This window comes from Nothoprocta perdicaria, unplaced genomic scaffold (genome assembly GCF_003342845.1).
Source record: "Nothoprocta perdicaria isolate Ctin4 unplaced genomic scaffold, notPer1 scaffold_271, whole genome shotgun sequence".
Lineage (NCBI taxonomy): Eukaryota > Metazoa > Chordata > Aves > Tinamiformes > Tinamidae > Nothoprocta > Nothoprocta perdicaria.
This window is the reverse complement of record NW_020455501.1, coordinates 727,009-749,198: the sequence shown is the minus strand read 5'-3', so window position 1 is coordinate 749,198 and position 22,190 is coordinate 727,009. Positions and strand designations below refer to the sequence as shown.

Genomic DNA, 22,190 nt, shown 5'->3' with positions numbered 1-22,190 from the left:
CATTTCCAGCCCAACGAGAGGCAGAAAGGGTGGCTGAATCACCATGACTTGCCTTTACAGCTGGAAAAGCGTGTGACAGTCACACTGACCAACAACTGCCTCCCCTCATGTTTTAACCACGAGGCAATTCCTCACCAGAGCACTTGCTCTAGAAAGGCCATTTGTTTCCAGAGATTTATTTGCCATTGCGCTTGTGAGGAGTGTGCAGCATGGGGACAGAATTTAGGGTTTGGAGAGAGCTTTAAGATGTCACAGAATTGAGATTTCCCTTTCAAATGCCACCAAACTACCTGTTTTCAGCATCTTGTCTCAAAGCCACGCTGCAATGCAGTGCGCACAAGGAAAAGAAAACACTTTTTCCTCAGTTTTTTTTATCAGCGCTACTAATGGCTCAATGAGTACCTGGGATTTACATCCATTACATCCAAACTAGGTGGAAAAAGGCCAGAACTTACAGGAATGGTAGAAAACTCAAGTTGGAACCAGCCAAGGGAGGAAGAAGAGGAGGAAGCGCAGGTTTTGTCTGTCAGCTGCTTTTCCCAGACACCTAAAAGGTTCCTTTTTGCCCAGCTAAGCCGTGATATCAGGGAAAAAAAAATCATTTAAAAGGGAAAAACCCTTCACGCTCTTCTTAATTGCTGCCTTCAAATGAAAATGATCTTTCTCCATCTCCCATAAAGCGCCCGCCTCCTTCCCCCATGAATAAAGCAGAATGGGCTGCTAAAAGCAATAAAGTCTAATTGGCATGTGGAAATCCCAAGTGACGCCTGGGAAGCCGGGTTTAATCTTTTATGCTGCAATGCAGCTGCGGTACCTCGGGCGGGCGGCTCTCCTGCTTTGCCTTTAGCATCCGAGCTCATTGCCGGGGTTGCTCTGTGATCGCTGCCGTTCCCTCAAGAACACGGATTGCAAAAATTGCTAAAAAAGCTAATTTTGCCTTGCTCCATGCGTTTTGGTAAGGCTAGYGTTGAAGTATTCAGCTTTTGGGGCAAAGCAGGACTTGCCATATGCAATATGTCTTATTTCTATTCTCTTTATCATGCCATTTAAATATTTGGTRTGCAACACCAAATTTTAAAAAACTAGTTTTTTTTGGAGCAAAAGGTCTTAATCGTTCTCAACCCCCTGTCATGCTTTGGGTTAGGGATCTGCAGGTCACTTTGTCACACCAACTTGCAAGTCATGTCGCTTCGCCTTGATAAAAATCTTAAATGTTTGATAAGGGATTAAATGCATTCGAGTGTCTTCTCTGGTTTTATTAATAATGTGATGTTGCCATCGCTGAACTTAGGCRATTTTCCACCTATGTTCGGGGTAAAAAGCATCCTATGGAAGTGTTAGGTTGGAAGATCGGGACGTAAAGCAATTAATCCCAGCTTTAATTGGGAAATCAAAGAAAAAATGTTCTTGATGTCGCCTCTGCTTTTCTGCTCAAGCTTTACGGGTTCTCAGTGAGCTGAAGATGATGGCCTGGATGAAGATGAAGGCCTGGAATAAATCCCTACCCAGAAGAGCAGTCAGTATTTTTAAGAGCAAATCACCCAGGAATGTAATTGTTACCCAGAAAAAGATGGGTTTTCCCGACCTTCCTTTCTTTCTTTTTCCCCCCAAAACATCCTTGGCGAATGCATGCAGAGCACATAGGATGCTCAAACTGTTCTCTTAATTAACAGTAATAATTGCTATTAATATCTAGCTATTTCTGTGTGTATCTCAACTTTTCCTCACCCTATGCAGCCTTGATCACAAGCTTCTCAATTCCATATGCAGCTTAATACATTTTGAGCCTCAGTTACTCACAATCATTCAACTCAAAATTCCCATATTTAAACCACACTGTGTGATGGATTATGAGCACATTTTTTAAGGAGAACACTCAAAAAATCCTCCTTTTTTCAGCATGCATCTTATGCAATTCATATTGTATTTCTTTGTGTTTTTTTAATTATTATTTTTAATGATAAGTTAGAAGAAGTTGATGAGTTATGGAAAATATGGTAGGAAAAATACAGGATGTGTTCTCAACAAATCACAGTTTATTTTTAAAAAGTCAAGGAAAGAGAAACTAAGGTTTCTCATGTGAATGAAAACAGGGTGGGGTAAGAATTTAGAAATAGCTTTTAATAGTCCACCAAAAATAGAAAGAAGGAGGCAACGACGATATGAATCTCCCTGTTATTTTGGGCTTTTGCTTTCATTGCTAAACAGGAAAATAAGTCAGAGCAACGTGATGTAATGCCATTGAGTTCAGCACTATCATGGAAAGGTATCGCTGGCCAAACACAATATATATGTATATATATGTATATATATTTCTTTTTGGCTGAATTCATTTAAAACTTTCCTTTATCTCCTCATTTGCAGCGGCCACCAGGGAGGGACCAGGGGCAGGTCTGGTTTTGTTCTCTGCCTTATGCATGAGTCAAATCGCTTGGATTTGTGTTTCACCCTGTTAAAAGGAATAATTCTTTTAAAATAAAAATTGCAGAGTTTTAGCGTGTTCTTCATCCCCTTGCAGGAATGCAGAGGGTCCAATAATGGTTTTTGGCACGTATTTTAGTGTGTAAATGGCAATCTTTTTAAGGAACCTAGCAGGAGACCAGTGATGTTACAGTGAGGAAGACCTCCAAGCTAGCTACTGTATGTTCAACCCTTRCTCTTTTTGGCCCAATATGTTATATCTTAACCAGAGACCAGCRTACAGAAAACCACCAAATGCGCCACGAATTTTGGAAGTATAACATTATTTTTGATTTTTTTTATATTTTTGTATTAATATTTCTATTTTTATGGCTTTGAGGAGCACTGTGGAGGGTGCAGACTTGTTCAAACCCAAAAGTTCCCCAAGGGTTTTATATAGTGCCTCGAATGAAAAAGCATCAGCATCCTCCAAGCTGTGAGCTAAATTGGAGCTGAGAAATTTTTGTTGCTTGTAAAAYGTGTGTTACCCTGTACTTAAAAAATCTCCCCTACATCCTGAATGGACYATATAGTAATTTTTTGATAAAAAATTCGTTTTATTTGATGGTTGATCCATGTTTTTTACTAACAATTTCAGTTTCTCTTCATCCTAATTTGTGCTGCTACCCGATCTCACAGTGACTCGCACAGAGGAATTTTTCCCTTTTAGTAATGGAATCACCGAAAAGAAACGATCCTATAAAAGCATTTTTTGTCCCCATTCTTGCACAATGGAACGCGGTGTCATTTAATTTAATCTAAAGCTYTTAAGATGACAGGTTTTCTTTTAATCTCATTTTCCTTTTTTGCATTGGCGAAGGTGCTTTGACAGGCAGGTTTCTTCAGGCTGTTTGGAACAGAGTGCAGGAAGGGAATGGATGCTCCTATAATGCAGTAACGTGCATTAGGATTTGGATGATTTTGTGCTTYTCTTTTCCTTTTTCCACTTCCTCTTCATGATGGGAGATTTTGAAGGGGCTTTTCAAGCCCCATCAGGGACATCCAGTAGTTTACAAACTACTTTTAGACACTTAGTAGTTTAGTATTTACTGCATCARCTCATAAAATATAAATGAAATTAGGTACCACTCACTTGCAAATTAGCAGAGGGCTTACACTAAACCCTCTATATTGACTAGCATTGGTTAATAAGCAAATGAGGTGGACTCAAAATATTAATACTGATATTAAGGGCCAAGGTTATGTCAGTTAATTTGGAAGCATTCTGGCTGGAAGAAGCCATGTATCCTTCGGATTCCTCCATCCCTTTCTCTCCAGAACTAAGATATCCCTAAGGTAATTCCCAGGTCTGAACCCACCTTTGATGTTCACCTATGGATATTTTCCCAAGTGGATGGAAATGGTTTGATAAGGTGATATTGTTTGATCAGGTGATATGGTTGAGGTGCTCAGTGATGCCATCTAATGGAAATAAAGCCCTTTCTTCTTATATCCAATGTGGAACTGGGCCATCCATCACCAATTCCAGCAGTTGGAGGTGAACAGGCTTTAAAAACACTGAATATGAGCATCTTAAAGGATCCATAAGTGGCTACAAATAGAGCAAATTGCAAAGAACTTACTGCTTTTCCTTACTTCTTTCCTGCTTCTTCTAGGCCCTGGATGGAAACATATATGATCACCTTAAGGATTATTTAATGGCGTTCAGCAGAACGGAACTAGAGACGTGTCAAGCTGTGCAAAACACCTTCCAGTTTCTCCTGGAGACTTCCAGCAGGGTAAGTTTTCCCTGGAACCATCCTTTTTGATTGCATCCATGCCCCATAGGTAAGTCCTCAAATTTAAGGTYAGCTTCTAAAATGATGCCAAAGCTGAAGGATCATGAAGTTATTTAGCTCTCTGGTTAGTTAGTGAGCTAAAAATGTCATTTTCCACATGGCTYATCTGCATGGAAGTGCTTTGGTTGTGTATATGGGCACGCTTATATATAAGTGCATTGTCTACAGCAACGACTTCACGCTGGAGGTTTGCAGGAAACATCTCCACTTCTGCTTGAATTAGGAGGATGCCTGGAGAGGAAGCAAAAATGCAGACAAAGCTCTTGAGATTTACTAAATATCTGGTGTCAAGTACATATTGGTTGCTGTTTATGGACTGATTGATGCAGTTCTTGGGGAAATTCACAATAACATTGAATTCCTCAATAACTGGGAATTTCCTTGCGAAAGTAGCTGTTTGAGCATATTGTGTTGCTTGAAAGTTGCTTTTATTTCCTCTCTAATACCAACTGAAAAAGCAATGCAGACACTACAGGGTATTTATCTGCTGCCCTTACACGATGCTGTGAGAGCTGCCCTTATTTCTAACTAAATCTTTTGCTTTTCAAGGAAAATTTCTCACGGGTGTTCTCGTTAAGAGGATTTTTCTTGGAAACAAAATGAGTTGCTTATGAGTTAGATTTCCACTGCGAAAGTGTGTTTTGTTAAAATAACTGCAAAATCATCTTTGTGTGAATTATTCTAGTATAAGCTGTGTCCTCTCTTTGGTAATTACATGGGTTTTTACCCTCTTTTTTAACTTGAAATTGGCTTAAATATATATTTGACCTGGCAGAGCTGTGGACGAGGTGAAGGTGGGTCTGTTGTCCCCTGCTTTCACTTAGTCCTTCACATTCACGTTTTCTTAGGTGTGTAATTCCTGTCTGGCATCAAATCCTATGCCAAATTGTCTATCCATACACAGCTATACAATGCAGGCATTATAGAATAGCTGCTGGGGAATTTTGGACCTTTTCTGAGTCCTTTTAAAAGAAGAAAATGGAAAAAAATCCTGGAGATGATGATAATGATGGTTATTWTTTTTTTTTTTTTTTTWGTGGAAGTGGGGCTGTTTTTTGCAATTCAGTATTTCAGTAACTCAACACAATACAGAGAGATGCATTTTTAACTGCTTTTTACCTGCTTTATTCCAAATCATGTTTGGGATATTTAAGAAATAACTCTATACAAGAAGTTATCCACGAAAATTTGGGAAAATGTTCATGGGAGTGACACTCCCTACAGCATACCTATATATTTGGGTGTTCTTATTTCCTGTGTTTTGCTGTTGTGCTGTTTTGTGGGTTGGTTAGTGGTAGATCTGTATTGGGTGAATAACTTGGCTGTCACTGTGAATAACTAGGAATAACTGGGGGTGCTGTTGCTCAGGGCTTGGATCTGCATTTCCTTTGGGGACAAAGCTGAAGAAATGGGATTTTGGTGCCTTCTCAGGTCATGCCACAGTTCCGGCCTCCTCTTGCACTGTTTTTAGCCTGTGTGTAATGGTTTGAAGTTTGCAGCATGACTCCCTTGCCTCTCTTTGCAGGTGGTGCGGGATTACAACCTGCAGCTCTTCCTGCAAGAAAACGCCGTGTTTCACAAGCCCCAGCCCTTCCAGTTCCAGCCCTGCGACAGCGACACCGTAAGGCCCTTGCTCAGTGCTCTGCTTCATTCCCACTCGCTCCCTTTCCAACAATTCCCTTATATTATAGCTGGGTACAAAAATAGTATTCTCTGGTGTCCCGGCGTGTGTTAGCCTCAGGCTGGGGTTTTGGAGAAGAAAAGCAGCTTACAAATTGAAGGATGATACGCCAAATAAAAGGCCCATTTTCCTGTAATTTACCCAAGGAGGGGCTCTGGATACCTATGGATACAGTCCTCTTTCTGATTTAGGAAGAACACAGYTATAATGCTGCTTTCCAAGATGAAATCTCTGAAAATGCTATTCCGGGACGTGAATTACTTGCAAATATTAATGAACTGAAGGAAATCAGAGGGTGCAAATACATTTCCTAACAGCTCTTTAAACCCAGTGATTGATGTCCCACCAACGCTGCTAGCACTGTTCTTAAAAAAATACCGATTTAAAACCCGTCTAGCTTTAAAGAAATTAACCCTGTGCCGCTTTTTATTACTTGAATTCATATTTAATAAAYCGACACGGGTGGAAATGTCTCAGCGTGCAGCTTGAGTGATTAATTGCAGCAGCCCTTTCACTGGAAACCTAATGGGTCTGCAGTGATTTTGCCTAACAGCTACGCCACACTTTCCCCTGCCTTTCCTACTAAGCCAAATGTGATTCTAAGGTTTCTTCCAGCTTTATCTAAAGCAAATAATTACGTGTGTTTTTAGGTTGTGTGTCCTGCGGCGGGCAGAGCTTTTCTAACCATCTCTGTTGTGTTTCTAACCCCTGCTCTGTGTTCTCGTCTTGGGGCCGTCTCCAGAGTTTTAACGCGGTGCAGCTGGTGGATATTGAGCCCTCTCCAGTCAGTGCTATGAGAATGACTATAGCAGAGGTATATGGTTGCCTTTACCATGAGCCTTATGGGGCTGATGTTCCCGGCGTGCATGGGACGGCGGCGCAGAGGTGGCAACAGAATGCAGAACATATAGCCGTTAAAAACCTGAACATCCAAAAAAACCCAACCCTTTATCCATAACGAGCCTTAAGGTAGCATAAAACAAGAGCATAAAGCAAGAACCCGGCRCTTGTAATTAATATTCTAATCTTTTTTGGGGGTGTGAATCAAAATTTCACAGCTCAACATAGCGATGGGCGTACGAGGAAGCTTCTCTAACAACCAGAGGCTGTTAATATGCACTGAAAAAGTGAAGCCCCATCGCTAATTGAATTCTGGTTTCTTCCTCTTTTTCTGGAGGGCAACAGATCTGTAATCCTCTCTTTTTACAATCTTTTTAATGTTGAAAATTTGGAGGATTCTTTGCATGGCACTCGGGTGGTCTTTTTGGGAGACAGAAGGTGCTTCACATCTATAGATGTCCCAGCACCTCATGATCTTCACCAACCAGCCCACGTGGATGTTGGATTTACTCTATTTTTCAATTACTCTGCTTTTTTTTGGAGCTTCTAGCTGCTTGCACAGTTGTCCCAAAAAACACGAGCCCCACAAGCTTCCTTGTGACCCACATAACAATTCCTATCCAAMGGGATCCTGCTTGGGAAATCAGGGCTACACTTCTCCCATAGAAAGCATTTTTCTTCAGGATTTGGCTTTGCAATTTGGCAGAAATGCTCCGTTTTCTAACTAATTGCACCTCTTGCATTTAATATCAGCTATCAAGCATTCTTTTGCCACACATTTGCTTTGTAGACGAGCTGTAATAAATTACCAGGYGGCTTTTCAGGTAGGTGGGATATGCATGAACGTTTGTTTTCACACTGAAAACATTGAAGAAAAGCAAGCCAAGTGATTTATCTGTCAAATCAAATAATCATTTAGTATGAAAACCTTCTTAGAACAAATTATGACCTCCAATTCAATACTTCCTAAGTGTGGCTGGGCCCAAAATTTGGAGTGTTTCAGCATTTCTGTAATGAAAAAGAAGCAAGTTTGAAGCTTTGCTTGCAGGAAGATGCTATAAACCACGTGGATTCAGAACTTGGATCRACAGGAGAAGCTACAAATGTTTCTGTAAAATCTAGTTTCACGTGAATGATGCTAAACACAGTATCTTATTCACCCAATATCTTAAATTTTTTTGAGTTATGGGTTTTAAGAATGGGAAGCTCTTGGGCTTCGGAGAGCTGTAGAGAGCTCTGAGGGATGTGGAAGGGATTGCTGTGCAATCCTGCCATCCAAAGTGCCATCGTGCACCCAAGAGAGCTTGATGCAGTTGCAAAATCCCCTGGACACGCACGTTCCAGGCCTCTGGAAAACAGTTTTCTAAGATAAGTAGGTAGCAAATCAGATATTCAACATTTTTATGTTTCCCCACCACTATCACACTAATCCTGGTCAAAACRCAGACTCATGGAACTCCCATAAAGAGAAATTCATTAAGAAATGTGTGACAGCAATTAGCCATTTTTTTCCCATTATCTATGAAATTGTTTGACRTGAACATTTGCTGGTGTTCCTAAAAGAGTGAAATTGCTTCAACATTTTACATTGATTTTGATTAAAATAAACTCACAATAATCATGACAATAATAACCCCCTCCACAAAACACATCTAAAATAAAAGCTTAGCCAAGGAATAACTTAAATATTCCYAACCAGCTCTAATCCTTTCCATGAATGAATTCAGAAGATGGATTGGGCCTTTGTGAAGAGCAGGATTACAAAAAAAAAAGAGTATTTTGGGCGTCCTTTTAGCCTTACAAGAAGAAAGATCCTGCTCATACTGAGCACACGCAGAGACCTTTATATTTGGCATAGTGACAGTTTAATCCTAAAAGTGCCATTTATTAAGGCTGCAGAAATCTGCTGCATTGAAAACACACTGTCCCCGTGCTTCCTAGATAAGCCTATCTATAAGAACGTGGCCCAAAAAAAAAAAAGGAAATTAGGCAGCTTTTCTATATTTCCTGTTTGGAAAAGATTCTTTTCCTTGAATTGCATGTTATCCCAGAAAAAAAAAAATGAGAATAGTGGCAAAAAATCACCTCCATGGAGCTGGAGGGCAGCAGCGGATACTTGGAGCTCCGGCTCTTTCCTGTTTTCCATCCGTGTGTTGCCTGCAATGAAGATTCCCAACACGTTGCCTAAAGTCACCTCCCAAAAGTAGGTTGAAATTCCTATATCAGAAGCAATGAGAGGTCCAACTTTATGCCCTTTAATTCATGACACTTTAGTTTTCCTGGGTTTCTGTGCTTGCGTATAGCTGCAACGTGTGACTTTTAAAATRCCCTTAAAACTTATTTAATCTTACATAGATTTAAATATTTTAAAATACTTCAAAAATACTTAAAATACTTAATATTTAAAATCCTTTAAASTGCATTTTATCACTGTTTATTTTGTCCCTTGGAATTATTGAACGTAAATATTTGATGCCTACTCTCAGTGTTTAAATAAATAAACGTCCATGGAATAAAAGCTGGTGGAGAAAAATAATTGCTACGTAAATAAGCTCTGTGAGCAAAGCAGATGCTTAGAGACCATCCGGGAAGTCAGATTAGGCTCCATCAAGGTTGATTCAAAATGTCCTTTTCCTTTACTCGCTGATAGACACCGTTTTTCTCACGTTTCTTGTGTGTTTCTTGCCCTAGCAGAGCAGGGTGCGGGTCCTGGAGCAGCTCTGCGTGGAAATGATGATGGAACTCATTTCCAGGAGAAGATGAGACRCTTTTAGAGTAAAAGATGAGACAGGAAAACAAAGATTTGCGCTTCTTTTTCTCTAACCTGAAGCAAAACCTGCTAAATACGAAAAATAAAAAGCAAGGCTCTATGAACATCAAAGACCAGCTTTATTAAACACTGAAACCCAACACAACATAGTCACTTAAGTCTTAAGCAAGGAATATTTTTCAGTCCAGATGATGCAGGAAGGGCCCAGACCCCCCTTTTTTTTCTCTCTTTCAGATAGCCCGGAATCATCGTTTTTTGGTTTGTTTGTGTTGTTAAATSCACAAAAATGTTGTTTTGTTAAATGCAGTTATTTTCTTCACCTCCTGCCCATGGGAAGTTCCTTTTCCTTCTGCACCTGCCCTGCAGGTTCATATAGCYTGAGAGTAAGGGAGTATTTTAGGGTTTTTAGAAGATAAAGGATGAGGCCTGAAGTGTGAGGCAGTCAGAGCTCACTCCTGGTGCAACTAAAATGAAATGAGTTCAACTGTAATAGAAAAAAAAAGTACAAAATTTGACTACAAAAATCTAACGTTTTCCTTAAAACTGGTGGTTTTAGCTATGGTTGTGTGAAAAAAAAGTCATGCATATCCTGTCCTCCGTCCCCAAAGTGCTGCTYGTGAGGTCACTGCCTTGGCTTGGGAACCTCTTGTTTTGAGCTTTTTTAGAAGGGCTGGCTGTGTTTTTGAGGTGTGTTTCATGTTAGTGGTTTGCATGCAAAAAACATTTACTACTTTTATCCTTTGTTGAAATGAACATTTTTTTGGGTCTTATACTAGAAAAAAATAACACTGCTTTTAGGCTCYAGAGCCAATTCTTTTTTAAAAAAAGAAGTAATCTGAGCTTGGAGAGGACATGAAGCTCTCCRTTGAGCTCAGGTAGTTTGGCTCAGTCTTCATTCCTCGGCCATGATACRTGGATTTGTTTTCCTCCTTTTGGGAAGAGATTCATTCGAATTAGAGACTTTGTCGCTCCCTAAAGTTCCCTTCCCTAAAACTAGTTCTTAACATGTAGCTTTGCAGGAGAACTGTGAAGGTTATAGAAGATGGGTAGGACAGCAGACATTATCACCATCTCACCTTGGCAGTGGGTTGTGGACACCCAGAACTGCCCCCTTCCCCTTTAGACCTAGGATCTCCATCCATGGAGATCCTCCAATTCTTGTGCTTTCCTGTTTCTTCTCTTTTTTACGCCCTTGTATTGCAACACCCTTTGTTTTGTCTGTCTTCCACCAGGTTTTAACTAAAAAGAAATCAATACTAAGTACATTAATGCCTCATGCATCAGCTTAGGATCAGACACTGGTTCCCCAACTTTTGGCTTTGGTGCCTACAGCAGATAAGTCACTGCCTTGGCTCCTCTACCTTTAAGCGAGTTTCTCCTTTCCTGTTTGATGTGCCCCTCTCACCTGTCCTTTACATGGGGATCTGGACTTCTTGCACCCTCTTTAAAGCCCTCTTGAAGGATGGGCTCCTCACCACAGGTCATCTCCCGTCCCTCTGCTTTTGGATTAATTCGCAGCCTTCTTGATGTCAAGTGCCAGCAGCCTGGTCTCCTGCAGGCCAGGTGAGGTCCATCTCTACAGTTTCCCTTGATCCAAGGGGGATCAAGGTCCCAGTGAGCTCAAGACCTTTCTCCTTGTGGTGTCTTCCCAGCCACACGTTTGAGCATCTCCACCAAGCTCCCTGCTCCTTTGTGGGTTATCAACCTTCACACTTTCTGTTAACCCATTTAATGTTATTTATTCTATAGACCTTAAAACAAGGATGAGGTCTGCGTAGATACAGTACTGCTTTATTAATAACTAATAAAACATATCTAATAACCATTTATTTATTTATTTTAGCACACCTTTAGAAATAGCCGTGAGGTTTACATTCATTTTCCCAATCAAACATTTTTAATAAATAGATTAAAAACCAAAAGCACACGTGGGATAACACAAAATGTTATCAGGCAATTGAAACGGAGTCTGGTTGGTCCTTCCAACCTCAACTATTGTGTGATTCTGTAATGGAAATGAGATGCTCAGGAGAGCAACACTAGTGGGAACGGTGGAAACTCAGTGTGTTTTATGGGGGAGAGCCAAGGTTGAGTCATTTGTGCAGACTTGTGACCCTGAAGAGTCACTCAAAAGCTATGGAAGCGTTGGTTGTACAACAACATTTACTGCCTTAAGTCTTGGGAAACCTGAGGTCAGACTTGGTCTTTATTTAAGGCCTTTATCACTTGACTTTGCTTCCCCACATCACTTCTTCGCATCACTACAGTGTCTACCTGCCTGGACACCAGTCATACCCTCATTAAACCTCATCTTCTGCATCAGTTTGAAGCTTCTCCTCATCTGCACTGAAAAGAAGTCCTTTTTCTCCTCTGTGATCTGCTTCGTGATGACCAACCTTGAGCTCTTCCATCCTGAAGAGCATTTGCCACAGACATTTTCTCAGGTTCTCATAGCAACATCTGTGTGTTTTGAGGAGCACTGAGCATCCGGTCTCTCCTTGAGCCATAATTTCTGAGGGGATTTTTTTCAGCTGCTCCCAAAGTTTTTGCCAAGGTCCTTTCAGCATGGAGAGAACCAGGGATAGACGATGGACTCTATGGATAGACTTCATAGTGTGGCTATGGACAAGTCAGGTTTAGTAGCTTGAGAGAAGGGTCTTGTTGGTGAGGTTTGTGTGGCCTGGTCTACACACAGACACATATACATATATTTATATAATATTTATAAGGGCACAGGGTAGTTTGCTGTGACACTCGAAGTATAGAAAGGGAGGGAGTGGTTTCAGTCTTTAAATACTGGAGAGTCTGTCTTCAGTTTTCCAGATCAGTGCTGTTCAATATGTAGAAAATAGAGGACTTGGGCATCTCGCTTCAGCGTCCCCGGAGGGAGAGGATTTATTATTTATTTACTAAAGTGCAATAGAAGCAGGCATAATATGGAGCAGTATCAGAAGGTGTGCTGTGAAGTTGCGTGTTTTGCAGATGGAATTATTTTGGGGACAGAGAAAAGGCCGTGTTGTTCTAAAAAAATGGATGGTGTGACAAATTGATGAAAAATGAGATGGATGAGCCTCAGTGGCTCCTTGYATTGCACCTAAGCTGCTGTCTTTGCTTCCCATAGTGACTGTTTATCCCAGATTCAAGGTGAGTCCTTGACTCATCATTCTTCCTCTCTTTGAAGAGCCTTGGTGCAATCATATTTGAGTTCCACTYGTCGGGAATTGTTTCCTTGCCTTTGGCCTTCGGTCCCACAGCAAGGCTGACTTCCCCGAGGCAGCACAAGTTCTCCTGAACTTTGAGTTGCCTTCAAAGCTGCTCTTCCATATCCCGATATCGGGACGAAGTTCATAAGGCAGAGCGTTGTATTTGTTGAAACTCTTGTTTTGCACGAGACAAGATTCCAGCCTCATAAATACAAGGTAGAGCCACCAAACAGCTAGATATTCTCTTATCCACAGAGGTAGCCCCGGGCCTGCGTTGTAACTCACTCCCCTGTCACGTTCTCTTCCAGAGTCGCCAGCTGGAATCGGAAACGGGAACAACCGAAGAGCACAGCCTCAACAAGGAGGCGCGGAAATGGGCTACCCGCGTCGCCCGTGAACACAAGAACATTGTCCACAATCAGCGGGTAGGTTCGAAAAACACCAGTTTGCTGGTTGGATTYGTTGCAGCCCCCCACCGCACCAAATAAGAGCCGCCGGAAGCACCGAGCAGTGATTTTTTTTGGCCTATTTTCTYAGCAGGGCACCTGCCTGATTTATCTTTCTTTCTTTGGTGGGACACACTCTAAAAGCCACTTYAGCAACCTCTAAAAATCATTGACTCGTCGGTATATTCTGTTATTCCCATGTAAATGTGGAGTTACTGCTTCTTTTTTATTGCTGTTAATTTACAGACCCATCTCCATTCTACGCTGTGGACTTGTGTCCATACTAAAGCTTCAGCAAGTCTCTTATCTCCCCTATATCATGTATGTATTAGTTGTAGAAAATGATATATTTATTTTGAACTTTGAAGGTATTTTTAACTCCAGAAAGTCCACATGAGTAATATACACTTAAATCATATTAATGACACAAATACACCAACAATACAGCAGTAACTATAAGGATTTGTAGTATTCAATGTAGTTTTGTCCCAGAAGTGGCTTTAATCATTAGAGATTTGAAGCRTCCCTCAAACTCTCCTGGGGAAAGCATCAAACGAGAAGCAAAAGCAAAATAGGTTTGGCATCTTSCATGGATTCAGTTGCACCTGGGTCACTCTACAGCAACAAGAGAGGATCTCATGTCTTCGTACTTACCACACCTTAATGTTGTCCTTTATGGGGTCAAACTCTTCTCGGTGGTGGCCAGKGGCAGGACAAGGGGCAGTGGGTGCAGGTTGGAGGCCCGGYAGCTCCATGTGGCCGTGGGGAAGAACTTGTTTGGTGGGAGGGTGCCCGAGTCCTGGCACAGGCTGCCCAGGGAAGCTCTGGAGTCTCCTTCTCTGGAGGTCTTCAAAACCCACCTAGATGCCGCCCTGTGCCCCGTGCTCTGGGTGTTCCTGCTGGAGAAGGGAGCTGGACTAGATGATCTGCCAACCTCAACCCTTCTGTGAAGCATTTCCTTCATGGAAACTTGAGTCATCTCCTGGAACACACCATCATTTGTCAACGCAGCATCTAATCAGGGCCGYATCTAATCAGGGAATGGTCCCAAATATTGAGCACACACATGGTTTATGAGCACATATTGACCCTATGATGTCTTTTTCTCATGTTTGACAGACGCTCGAGGAGCTGGAGTGTCATGGGCCTGTGATGTCAGAGCAAACCCGTGCAGAACTGGAGCAGAAAATAGATGAAGCCAGAGAGAGTATTCGCAAGGCTGAGGTAGGACTCCAGTCATTTTGGTGTGTTCAGCTTCTTTCTGCAGCAGGACCTGTGTTACAGCTGCTGAATTTTGTCAGGGGRAATGTCAGCTTTTAGCATCAAAGCAGTGGGGAATTTTAAGATGTCATTTTTTTTCCCTTGATTTTGTACCTCTCAAATCACCGAATCAGCCTAATGAAAGACTTGAGAGCTTAGAAGAGCAATATTAAAATAATCTTCCTGATGAAGAGTGATTAAACTTGCTACTCTTTCTTCTATTGTGTCAGGATCAAAAATTCACACGCTTTAGGGGTTTTGTCATAAGTTGTAGAGAGGAAAAAAAACWATTTCCAGTTTGGTAGTTTCCTTGTGCCAGAAGGAATTGATACCAGAAAATGAGGATTATATCTCTATACCCAGGTATTTGACTTCTAGAAGCCACTACCACATGGTGCTCTGCCTTCTGTTCGAGTGTTTTTGGTTTTTTTTAATATCCAAATTAATTTGTAATGTAGATGAGAAAACCTTTGAAGTAATCTTTGTATCTCTGTGTGCTTTTACTTCGTGGTGCTTTTGCCAAGGTTACAGAGGGTAATAAGAGCGCTTTGGGGTTAAAAAAGAGACTCGAGTAAAGATAAACTAGCCCCCTATTCGATTGCCATTGTTAGGTGGATAAAACTTAACTATTTTCATGGCCARTGATTCAAAACTCAATTGGAAACAACAGGAACCAATCTATTAGTTTTCAGCTGAGTGGGCTGCTTAATTAAAAACRAAGAGCAAATGTAATTATTTCAGTTAAGTGCTTTTCCTCTTGGTAGGTACTCAGAGTACCTGGTGTAATTAAGAATGTGATTTGGAGTTTGAGAGGTTGGAAGACCCAGAGGAAAAAATATTCCTCCTGCTGGGGTAATAAACGTTAGCATTAAAACAAATTCATAATATGATCTATTAACTAAAGATATTTTTAAATGTGCCACTGTTTTGCTCAAAGTAACTGTTTCAAGCCAGCTGTGCTSTAAGGTGCTGTAGTCAATGATTAAACACTCAAGGCCAGAGAATGTGGGAAAGAAAAACAAAAGCAGCAGCAGAAAGAAAGAAAATCCGGAGGAGGAAGAGATGGTTCTTGCATAAAAATAGTGTGAAAGGTGAGATCCCTTCTAGACCTTAACTGTCTGCAGGTCTTAGAAAGGTAGGAATAACAGGTTTGAGACAAAAGGCCTTCTAATTGGCCATGTTCACAGAAAATTAGCTGAAAAGCAGAATTCTCAGTCTTAACTGAGAAAATCAACTGAGAACTGAGAAGTAGAATTTGCACTTTCCCAAAGTGGAAAGTGCAAATGCATAAATAAATAAATCCGCTGCCAGATAAGAGTTAAATGTTGTTGGGTGTTGTAAAAGGAAATGGTCTTTTCCAAAGGTTGAGGGATGGATAGGGCTTTGTCAGGAAGAATGCGGGGAGGGAGGTGCCCTACCAGGAAAGTGATTCATAAAAATATGAAGAAGAAAATAAAATAGCATGCGAGTCACAGAGCTAACAAGAAATGGGCTCAGAGTAATGTCCACGTGTCCCTGAATACCAAACAGTCTTCAGAAGTGGCAGAAAATAAGATTTTGTTTTTCTTTGAATATTGTTGGAGGTGTTTTCCAGTATTTGGTAGAAAACTGAGTCCGATTTCCCTATTTTTTCAGTGCTAGCTGGTGTCTTGTTGTTAACATATTGTAGTTAAAAGAGTATTTGACASATGTGCTGGTTTTGCAACAGAAGAATAAGCCAAGTGCTTGAGTTTAGGCTAGATCTAGTCTCAGCACCCCTGACTTTTTTCTTCCTCCTCTTTTGATGGCTGTTTTCTATCCTATATTTCAAAAAAAATTAGGAAAAAAAAAATGAATGGTAGGTATGTAAACCACTTTGTGACCTTTGTATGTTGCTGCATATTTGTAGTATAGAATATTTTTTAAGAAAGCCAACCACATGAGGGCAGGAAGGTTTTTAGCTTTTATTTAGGAATGGCCTTTTAGCTTCAGTCCATGTCAGTCCCTATGTCTTTAAGTGCCATTGCTAAAGTCATTTCAAGGCCATTAATTAGCAAAGAGGTTTTGCCACGTATATTATCAGCAGAAAAATACACTGTGCCAGCTTTGAATATGAGTTTTTTTATTTTGTAATGCAGTAGTAATTCTTTTCAGGAGGAAAAAGCCAAACATTTGCCAAATTCCTTCGTATTAGTGATGGCCAAGCGAGAGAAAGAAATTTGTGGTTGCCAAAGAAGAAGCAAAAGTGACAGTTAAGTGATAGGATTAGTTAAGAGAGGAGAATCAGTTATGTTTTTAGGGGAAAATGGGAGAGAAATGTGGGGTTTTCTCCCTGAATTCCTTAAAAAACTTCAGCGTGGAGTACCTTTCCAAAGCATTTTAAGGTAGGATGGGAAGTCTGCCAGTGAAACGTGGTAGGCGTTCTGTAGCTCCTCGATTTGGGATGATTTTGAGTATTYTAAGCACAAAATCTGCTATTTTGGGTGGGATTCGTGTGAATCAAGCTTGTTTCCAGGCCTCATCATTGTCTCACACCCTGCAAAGGAAAAAAAAAAAAAAAGATTTGCATAATTCACCAAGTCAAACACAGYGAAAACTCCTCCAAAAACGAGCTCCTCTTGTTTGTTTTACATTCGCAGCTCTTAGTTGCTACTGCAGTTGTGCTATTATAAGGTTGCTTGACACGTTGCACAGCTAAATCCTGGGCAAGCCGCCTGCAGCGCTTTGCTGCTAAGCTCAGTTCATTAGCACCTTGCYCAAAGTCAAGCTTTGCATCTGCAGAACATTGCCAGGGCGCTGATGCCTGCGACTAGAACAGCAGGAGCCTTGGCCAGAAGCTTCCAGTGGGAACACCTAGGTGACTTTTAGAAAAGGAAGCTGCATTATTGGAAGGGGATCGATGCACTTAGCTTGTAACTGCAGCAGATGTGGAGCTTTTCCCTTAGCACATCTGCTCTCTTCCTCCTCTTCCTTCATTTCTGGAAGAGAAGACATCACAAGGGCACATGAAGTTCAAATCTTGCCTGTCCTGTGACAAAGCAGTTTTGCTCATCAATGGACCCTGGTTACCAGTGAGTTTCTCCTCCACGTGATGATGCAGGGCATGAAAATAAAACCCTAGGTTGGCACATTCACAACTCAGCTGATTAATTCTTGTGTCCCCCTCAGTRATAGAAGGTGTGTTCCCTGGCTGGCTTTCACATGAGCAGATTTCTTGATTACAGTGTGGAGGAAAATAGGGCTGACATGAGGTTGCTTCTGTAAAATCAGTATCTGAAGACAACGAACGGTGACTGTAATCGATAGCTGCACTTTCTTGGTTGTTCTTAAGTATGAAAAGTTGGGAGATTTTAATTATTTTTGGAGGGAGGAGGCTGTTTTCTTATATTGCTGTGACAACAATAAGGAAGCTTGCATTTTATAACTTTTTATAGCATTTTATAGCTTCTAGTTTGGGCAGTTTGATAGACTCCATYTCTCCTAATGCTCTGATTGCCTAGGACAAGGATCATCAAGGACTAGTATTGATGTGAGGGCTGAAATATTTCATGATAATGGGAGATTTCCCATTTGCTCTTAAGGTCTGTGTTCTAYGCAGATCTTGGGGCCTCCGCAATAATTACTCCTTTTTTCCAGCTAATTATAGGGGGAGGCCTTCTGCCTCATAATTAGGACATCTACAACTGTCAAGAGAGTGTTTGCACCAGATTAGATTTGATTAAGACTCATTATGCTGCTGTTTACCTCATTTGATTAGTTTGGAAGCCAAACATTGCTCGGGCCCATTTGTAATCATAACTTGGGGGCTTTTCCCCCCTTCCCCTTATATTCAGCTGTGAATATTTATTAGATTTGTGGTACCAGGTCTGTTCATTGGATGCAGCTTGTGGTTGTGCTACATCTTAAATAATGACATTGATATTTCAACCATCGGGGGATTCTTGGTTCTGTTCTTGGCGCGGGGTCTTCCTGTGGGTGATCTAGGTGCTGTTATTCTCTGCTTATAAAAAAGATGATAAAATCTATTTCCCTCTGCTTCACCCCAAAAATAAATAAATAGTGGAGCAGAATAAGGTGACCAACAGCAAGGTTCAATTGTAAAATGACACTCGCTGCCATCGAGGCCTTCGCCTGATGAACGTGTGTTGGGGAGCATCATGCCAAGCAGGCAGATTGTCCTCTCCGTGTGCAACCTGGATGAGCTCTTAGACCTTCCGGCTGGACAGATTGGAGAATCGCCTGAAAAAACGACCCTGTGGACGTCCATGGATRATGAATTTTGAGCTTGCTTGGCAAGCTGAGGCGAGCTAGAGGGAGGCCAATATCTTGTTGAGAAGGACATCAGCAGAGCTGCAGACACTTAGTTATTCTGCCCGGAACGTGGCAAAAATCAAATTAATTGAGATTTTTTGCCTGCAAGTCCAATGTTTTAATAATCATTTTTTTCTGAGTTATCCTGCAGTATTCTCGGATCCCACTTAAATATTTCCAAGTGTTTCTTGACAAGCCTGACCAGCCTGGTGCAAAGAGTGGGAAAGGAAGTTTCTAGAAGACTGGGTTGTCTCGTTTGCTGATAATAACAAGGAATATTTGTTCATTAATGGGCATTYAGCAGAGGAAGGGATTTGGCAGCATGAAGGGGCAGGAAAAGACAGGGAAATGTTTTGGAACTGATGATGAAAGATGGTCCTAAAGTTGGCTGGAAGAAACACTCTGTAGAAGAACTCTTTATGCTCAATATATGTTCTGTACAGCCCTATATAGTCTAAAAGCTGAGCGTGGCTCTATATGGGGACAGGTGGATAAGCCACCTTGAAAGCACCCTGCAAATAATCACCYGTAAATTTTGCCAGTATGAAGAATCATAATCAAACCAGTATGGATTCAGAGGAGAAATAGGTTAATAAAGGTTTGCAGTTAGATTGGAATCTAATTTTATAAACACCTCATTTCCCACCTGCGGGATTGGGATAAACTCCATTTGCTCCATAGCTTGGGATAGACTCGATCCTCCACGCCTCCACTTGTGTTTTCTCCTGCATTTCCTCAACTGCTTTCTCTATTTGGGGATTTTTAATGTTTGCCAAAGGGTGCTGGGGAAAATCAAGCCCGTGGCGATGCAGGTGGGCTCATCTTGCTGGATCCCTTGGCCGCCCTTTTCTCCTCCTTGGCGTTCTCCTTTGAGACCTCTTATCTCCTGCCGGGGTTTCATTTCCCCTTTGTCGCACCCTGGCAGCCCCCTAATCTCTTAATTTACCTCCGTGCAGGATGGTTAGCATATAAATTAAGCAACTCCACACTAATATTTGCAGAAACGCCCATTGTCCTACTTAAAGAAATCGCCCCGTGCTTCTGTCCTACCTGGTTTTCCAACCTTGGGCACCATGTGAATGTGATTCTCTGTGTTGCAAGTTAGTGCTCTAAAGCTGGTGGAGATACCACTAGACTCCCTTTTCCAAGGCTGGATGCCAGTTGGAGCCTCTGGATCCAAATTGGGCATGTGCCACGTTGGCTGGGGTTTCTTTTTTCCCCACAGGGCTGATTTTTTGGCATCGTTTTCCATCCCAAAACATGTTTTATGGCAAATAATCATTGAAAGGTGAGTTGTGCGCATGGTCTGCTCGGCCATCCTTGCCTGAACATCCATTGACCGCCCATCAAAACTGATGAGGGGAGGTTGCTTAGATAAGGGCTGGCATTAGCTCAACTTGGGCAGACTTCTGCTTTCCATCTTTCCCCCAACACTTTTATAAGCATCTGCCAGACACTTGGGCCCTTCATGTTTATGGGCTGTAGATGAGCTCTTGCTTAATGTCTCCTCCATCAGTGAACTCCAAAGCCGTTGGTGATCTTCATCTTGGCCGAGCTGTAGGTCTAACCACTTTCCTTCATTAAGCCTGGAGCAGTAAATAAACAAAACTCTGCCTTCTTCCATGGAGAGCAGGGATGAGGGTGTGATAAATAGATAACACGGTTATTGTTTGTGTTTTTAACTTGGGGTGTTTTCCTTTCATCTCTATAACGCATCAGCTCAGGCAGAAGAACAGCCCAGAGTAAACACGAACCACCCAAGACCTGCTGGTAGACTTGGTGGGTGGCCGATTTTGGTTAAAAAATCAAATGAAAGATGAAGCTATTACAGATATTAAATCAGAATTGGTCACTAATGATTGTGACTGTTAGATTCATTATTAAATAATTGTTGCAAATAGAAACAATTACTTGATTTAAAGCATTTTAAGAGCTTCCGTGAGCTAAGGTTGCCAGCCAAGGATGCAGAGCTCACATTCCTGCTTGAGAATGAGTCAAGTCAATGGGTAAAGTCTTTTTTAATTTTTACCTTGAAATTTGCAATCTTTTGGAGGCCACAAGGCTCCAGGAGMCATCATGTCCTCCTCTAAGGATGTCTCAGACATGTTTGGCCAAGGCAGTGGCCTGTAGTGCTGCCGCAGAGACTTCTGCTGTTGGGAGAACGTCTCTTCGCCTCCCAGGATTTCCACTTCTGGCCAAGTGCATCAGAAAGATGCTCTTAGAGCAATGAAGATGATGATGAAGGGCCTGGAGCATCTCTTGTACGAGGAAAGACCGAGCGAGCGAGCGGGGCCTGTTGAGGCTGGAGAAGAGGAGGCCGAGAGGGGACCTGGTCAGTGTGTGCAAGCASCCGAGGGGAGGATGGAGGCAGGAAGGGGCCARGCTCTTGTGGGTGGTGGCCAGGGGCAGGMCAAGGGRCAGTGGGTGCAGGTTGGAGGCCGGGCAGCTCCATGTGGCCGTGGGGAAGAACTTGTTTGGTGGGAGGGTGCCCGAGCCCTGGTTGAGGCTGCCCAGGGAGGCTGCGGAGGCTCCTGCTCTGGAGACCTTCCCAMCGCGCCGGGMTGGAGCGGGTGCCCCGTGCTCTGGGTGTCCCTGCTGGAGCAGTGGGGTTGGACTTGATCCCTAGRGRTCCCTTCCAACCTCAACCATCCTGTGATTCTGTGAAAAAAGGTCACGAGAAAGGAGAAGATGAGCAAGTTCAAGCGATGTCCATTTCTTTTTGCAAGGCAGATTTCCATCCGAGCAAGTCTGGACTTTGGCTATGGAAAGCACAAATCCTTGTGCCTTGCATTTGGGCACAGGATTAAGAGCAGCACATAGAGCAGAGCTTCTACATGATCTGCCATTAGCAGAAACCCTTATTTCCTCAGGCTTCCATTTTCTCTTATAGGTAGGAAAGTGTTAACCCCGCTCTACCAGCATAATTATTGAAGTAAAACACATATCTGTGCTCATAAGTGGCGTTTCAAACGCTTCAAGTGTAGGTCTCACCCAACRCAGCGAGTGCTTCTAGGTTTGCCTGCGATAGAATGAAACTCAAAGCCCTGGTGGTTCAGAAGAAACATTTGTTGAACGTGAAGGGTGCAATGTGTGAACAGAGGGGGTCCTTGGGCACCCCGAATTCARAGCTCTGGCCTGAGTTTTTGCTGAGGGGCTTTCTCACAGCCAAGGGTTTCACTGTGTCGCCTCCCTATGTGTCTGCAGCGTTTGAGGTGGAGACGGGGACACATGAATGGTGAAGGGTCTGACCATAAACACTGATGCATGGGCCAAGCTTTGGATATATTCTGTCTTTTAAAGCCCCAGGCTTGGTTAGTGTGGGACATAGGAAGATATTTCATGTGATTTTCCTCTTTTCTCAGTTGTAGGACTGGTATTTGAGAGCAAATCAGTCACTCAGCTGCTGACTGCTTGAATGGAGAAGTGGGAACTTCTCCTGCA

The 22,190-nt window shown here is 42.1% G+C and overlaps 1 protein-coding gene across 1 annotated transcript in view; it reads left to right on the top strand.

The window, feature by feature from the left end:
• FCHSD2 (FCH and double SH3 domains 2) overlaps positions 1-22,190 on the top strand; it is a 48,259-nt gene that overhangs the window by 14,899 nt on the left and 11,170 nt on the right. The window contains exons 7-11 of the mRNA XM_026040953.1: positions 4,077-4,199; positions 5,785-5,880; positions 6,683-6,754; positions 13,062-13,178; positions 14,319-14,423. Coding sequence (XP_025896738.1) covers positions 4,077-4,199; positions 5,785-5,880; positions 6,683-6,754; positions 13,062-13,178; positions 14,319-14,423 — 513 coding nt within the window. The remainder of the gene's footprint in view (positions 1-4,076; positions 4,200-5,784; positions 5,881-6,682; positions 6,755-13,061; positions 13,179-14,318; positions 14,424-22,190) is intronic.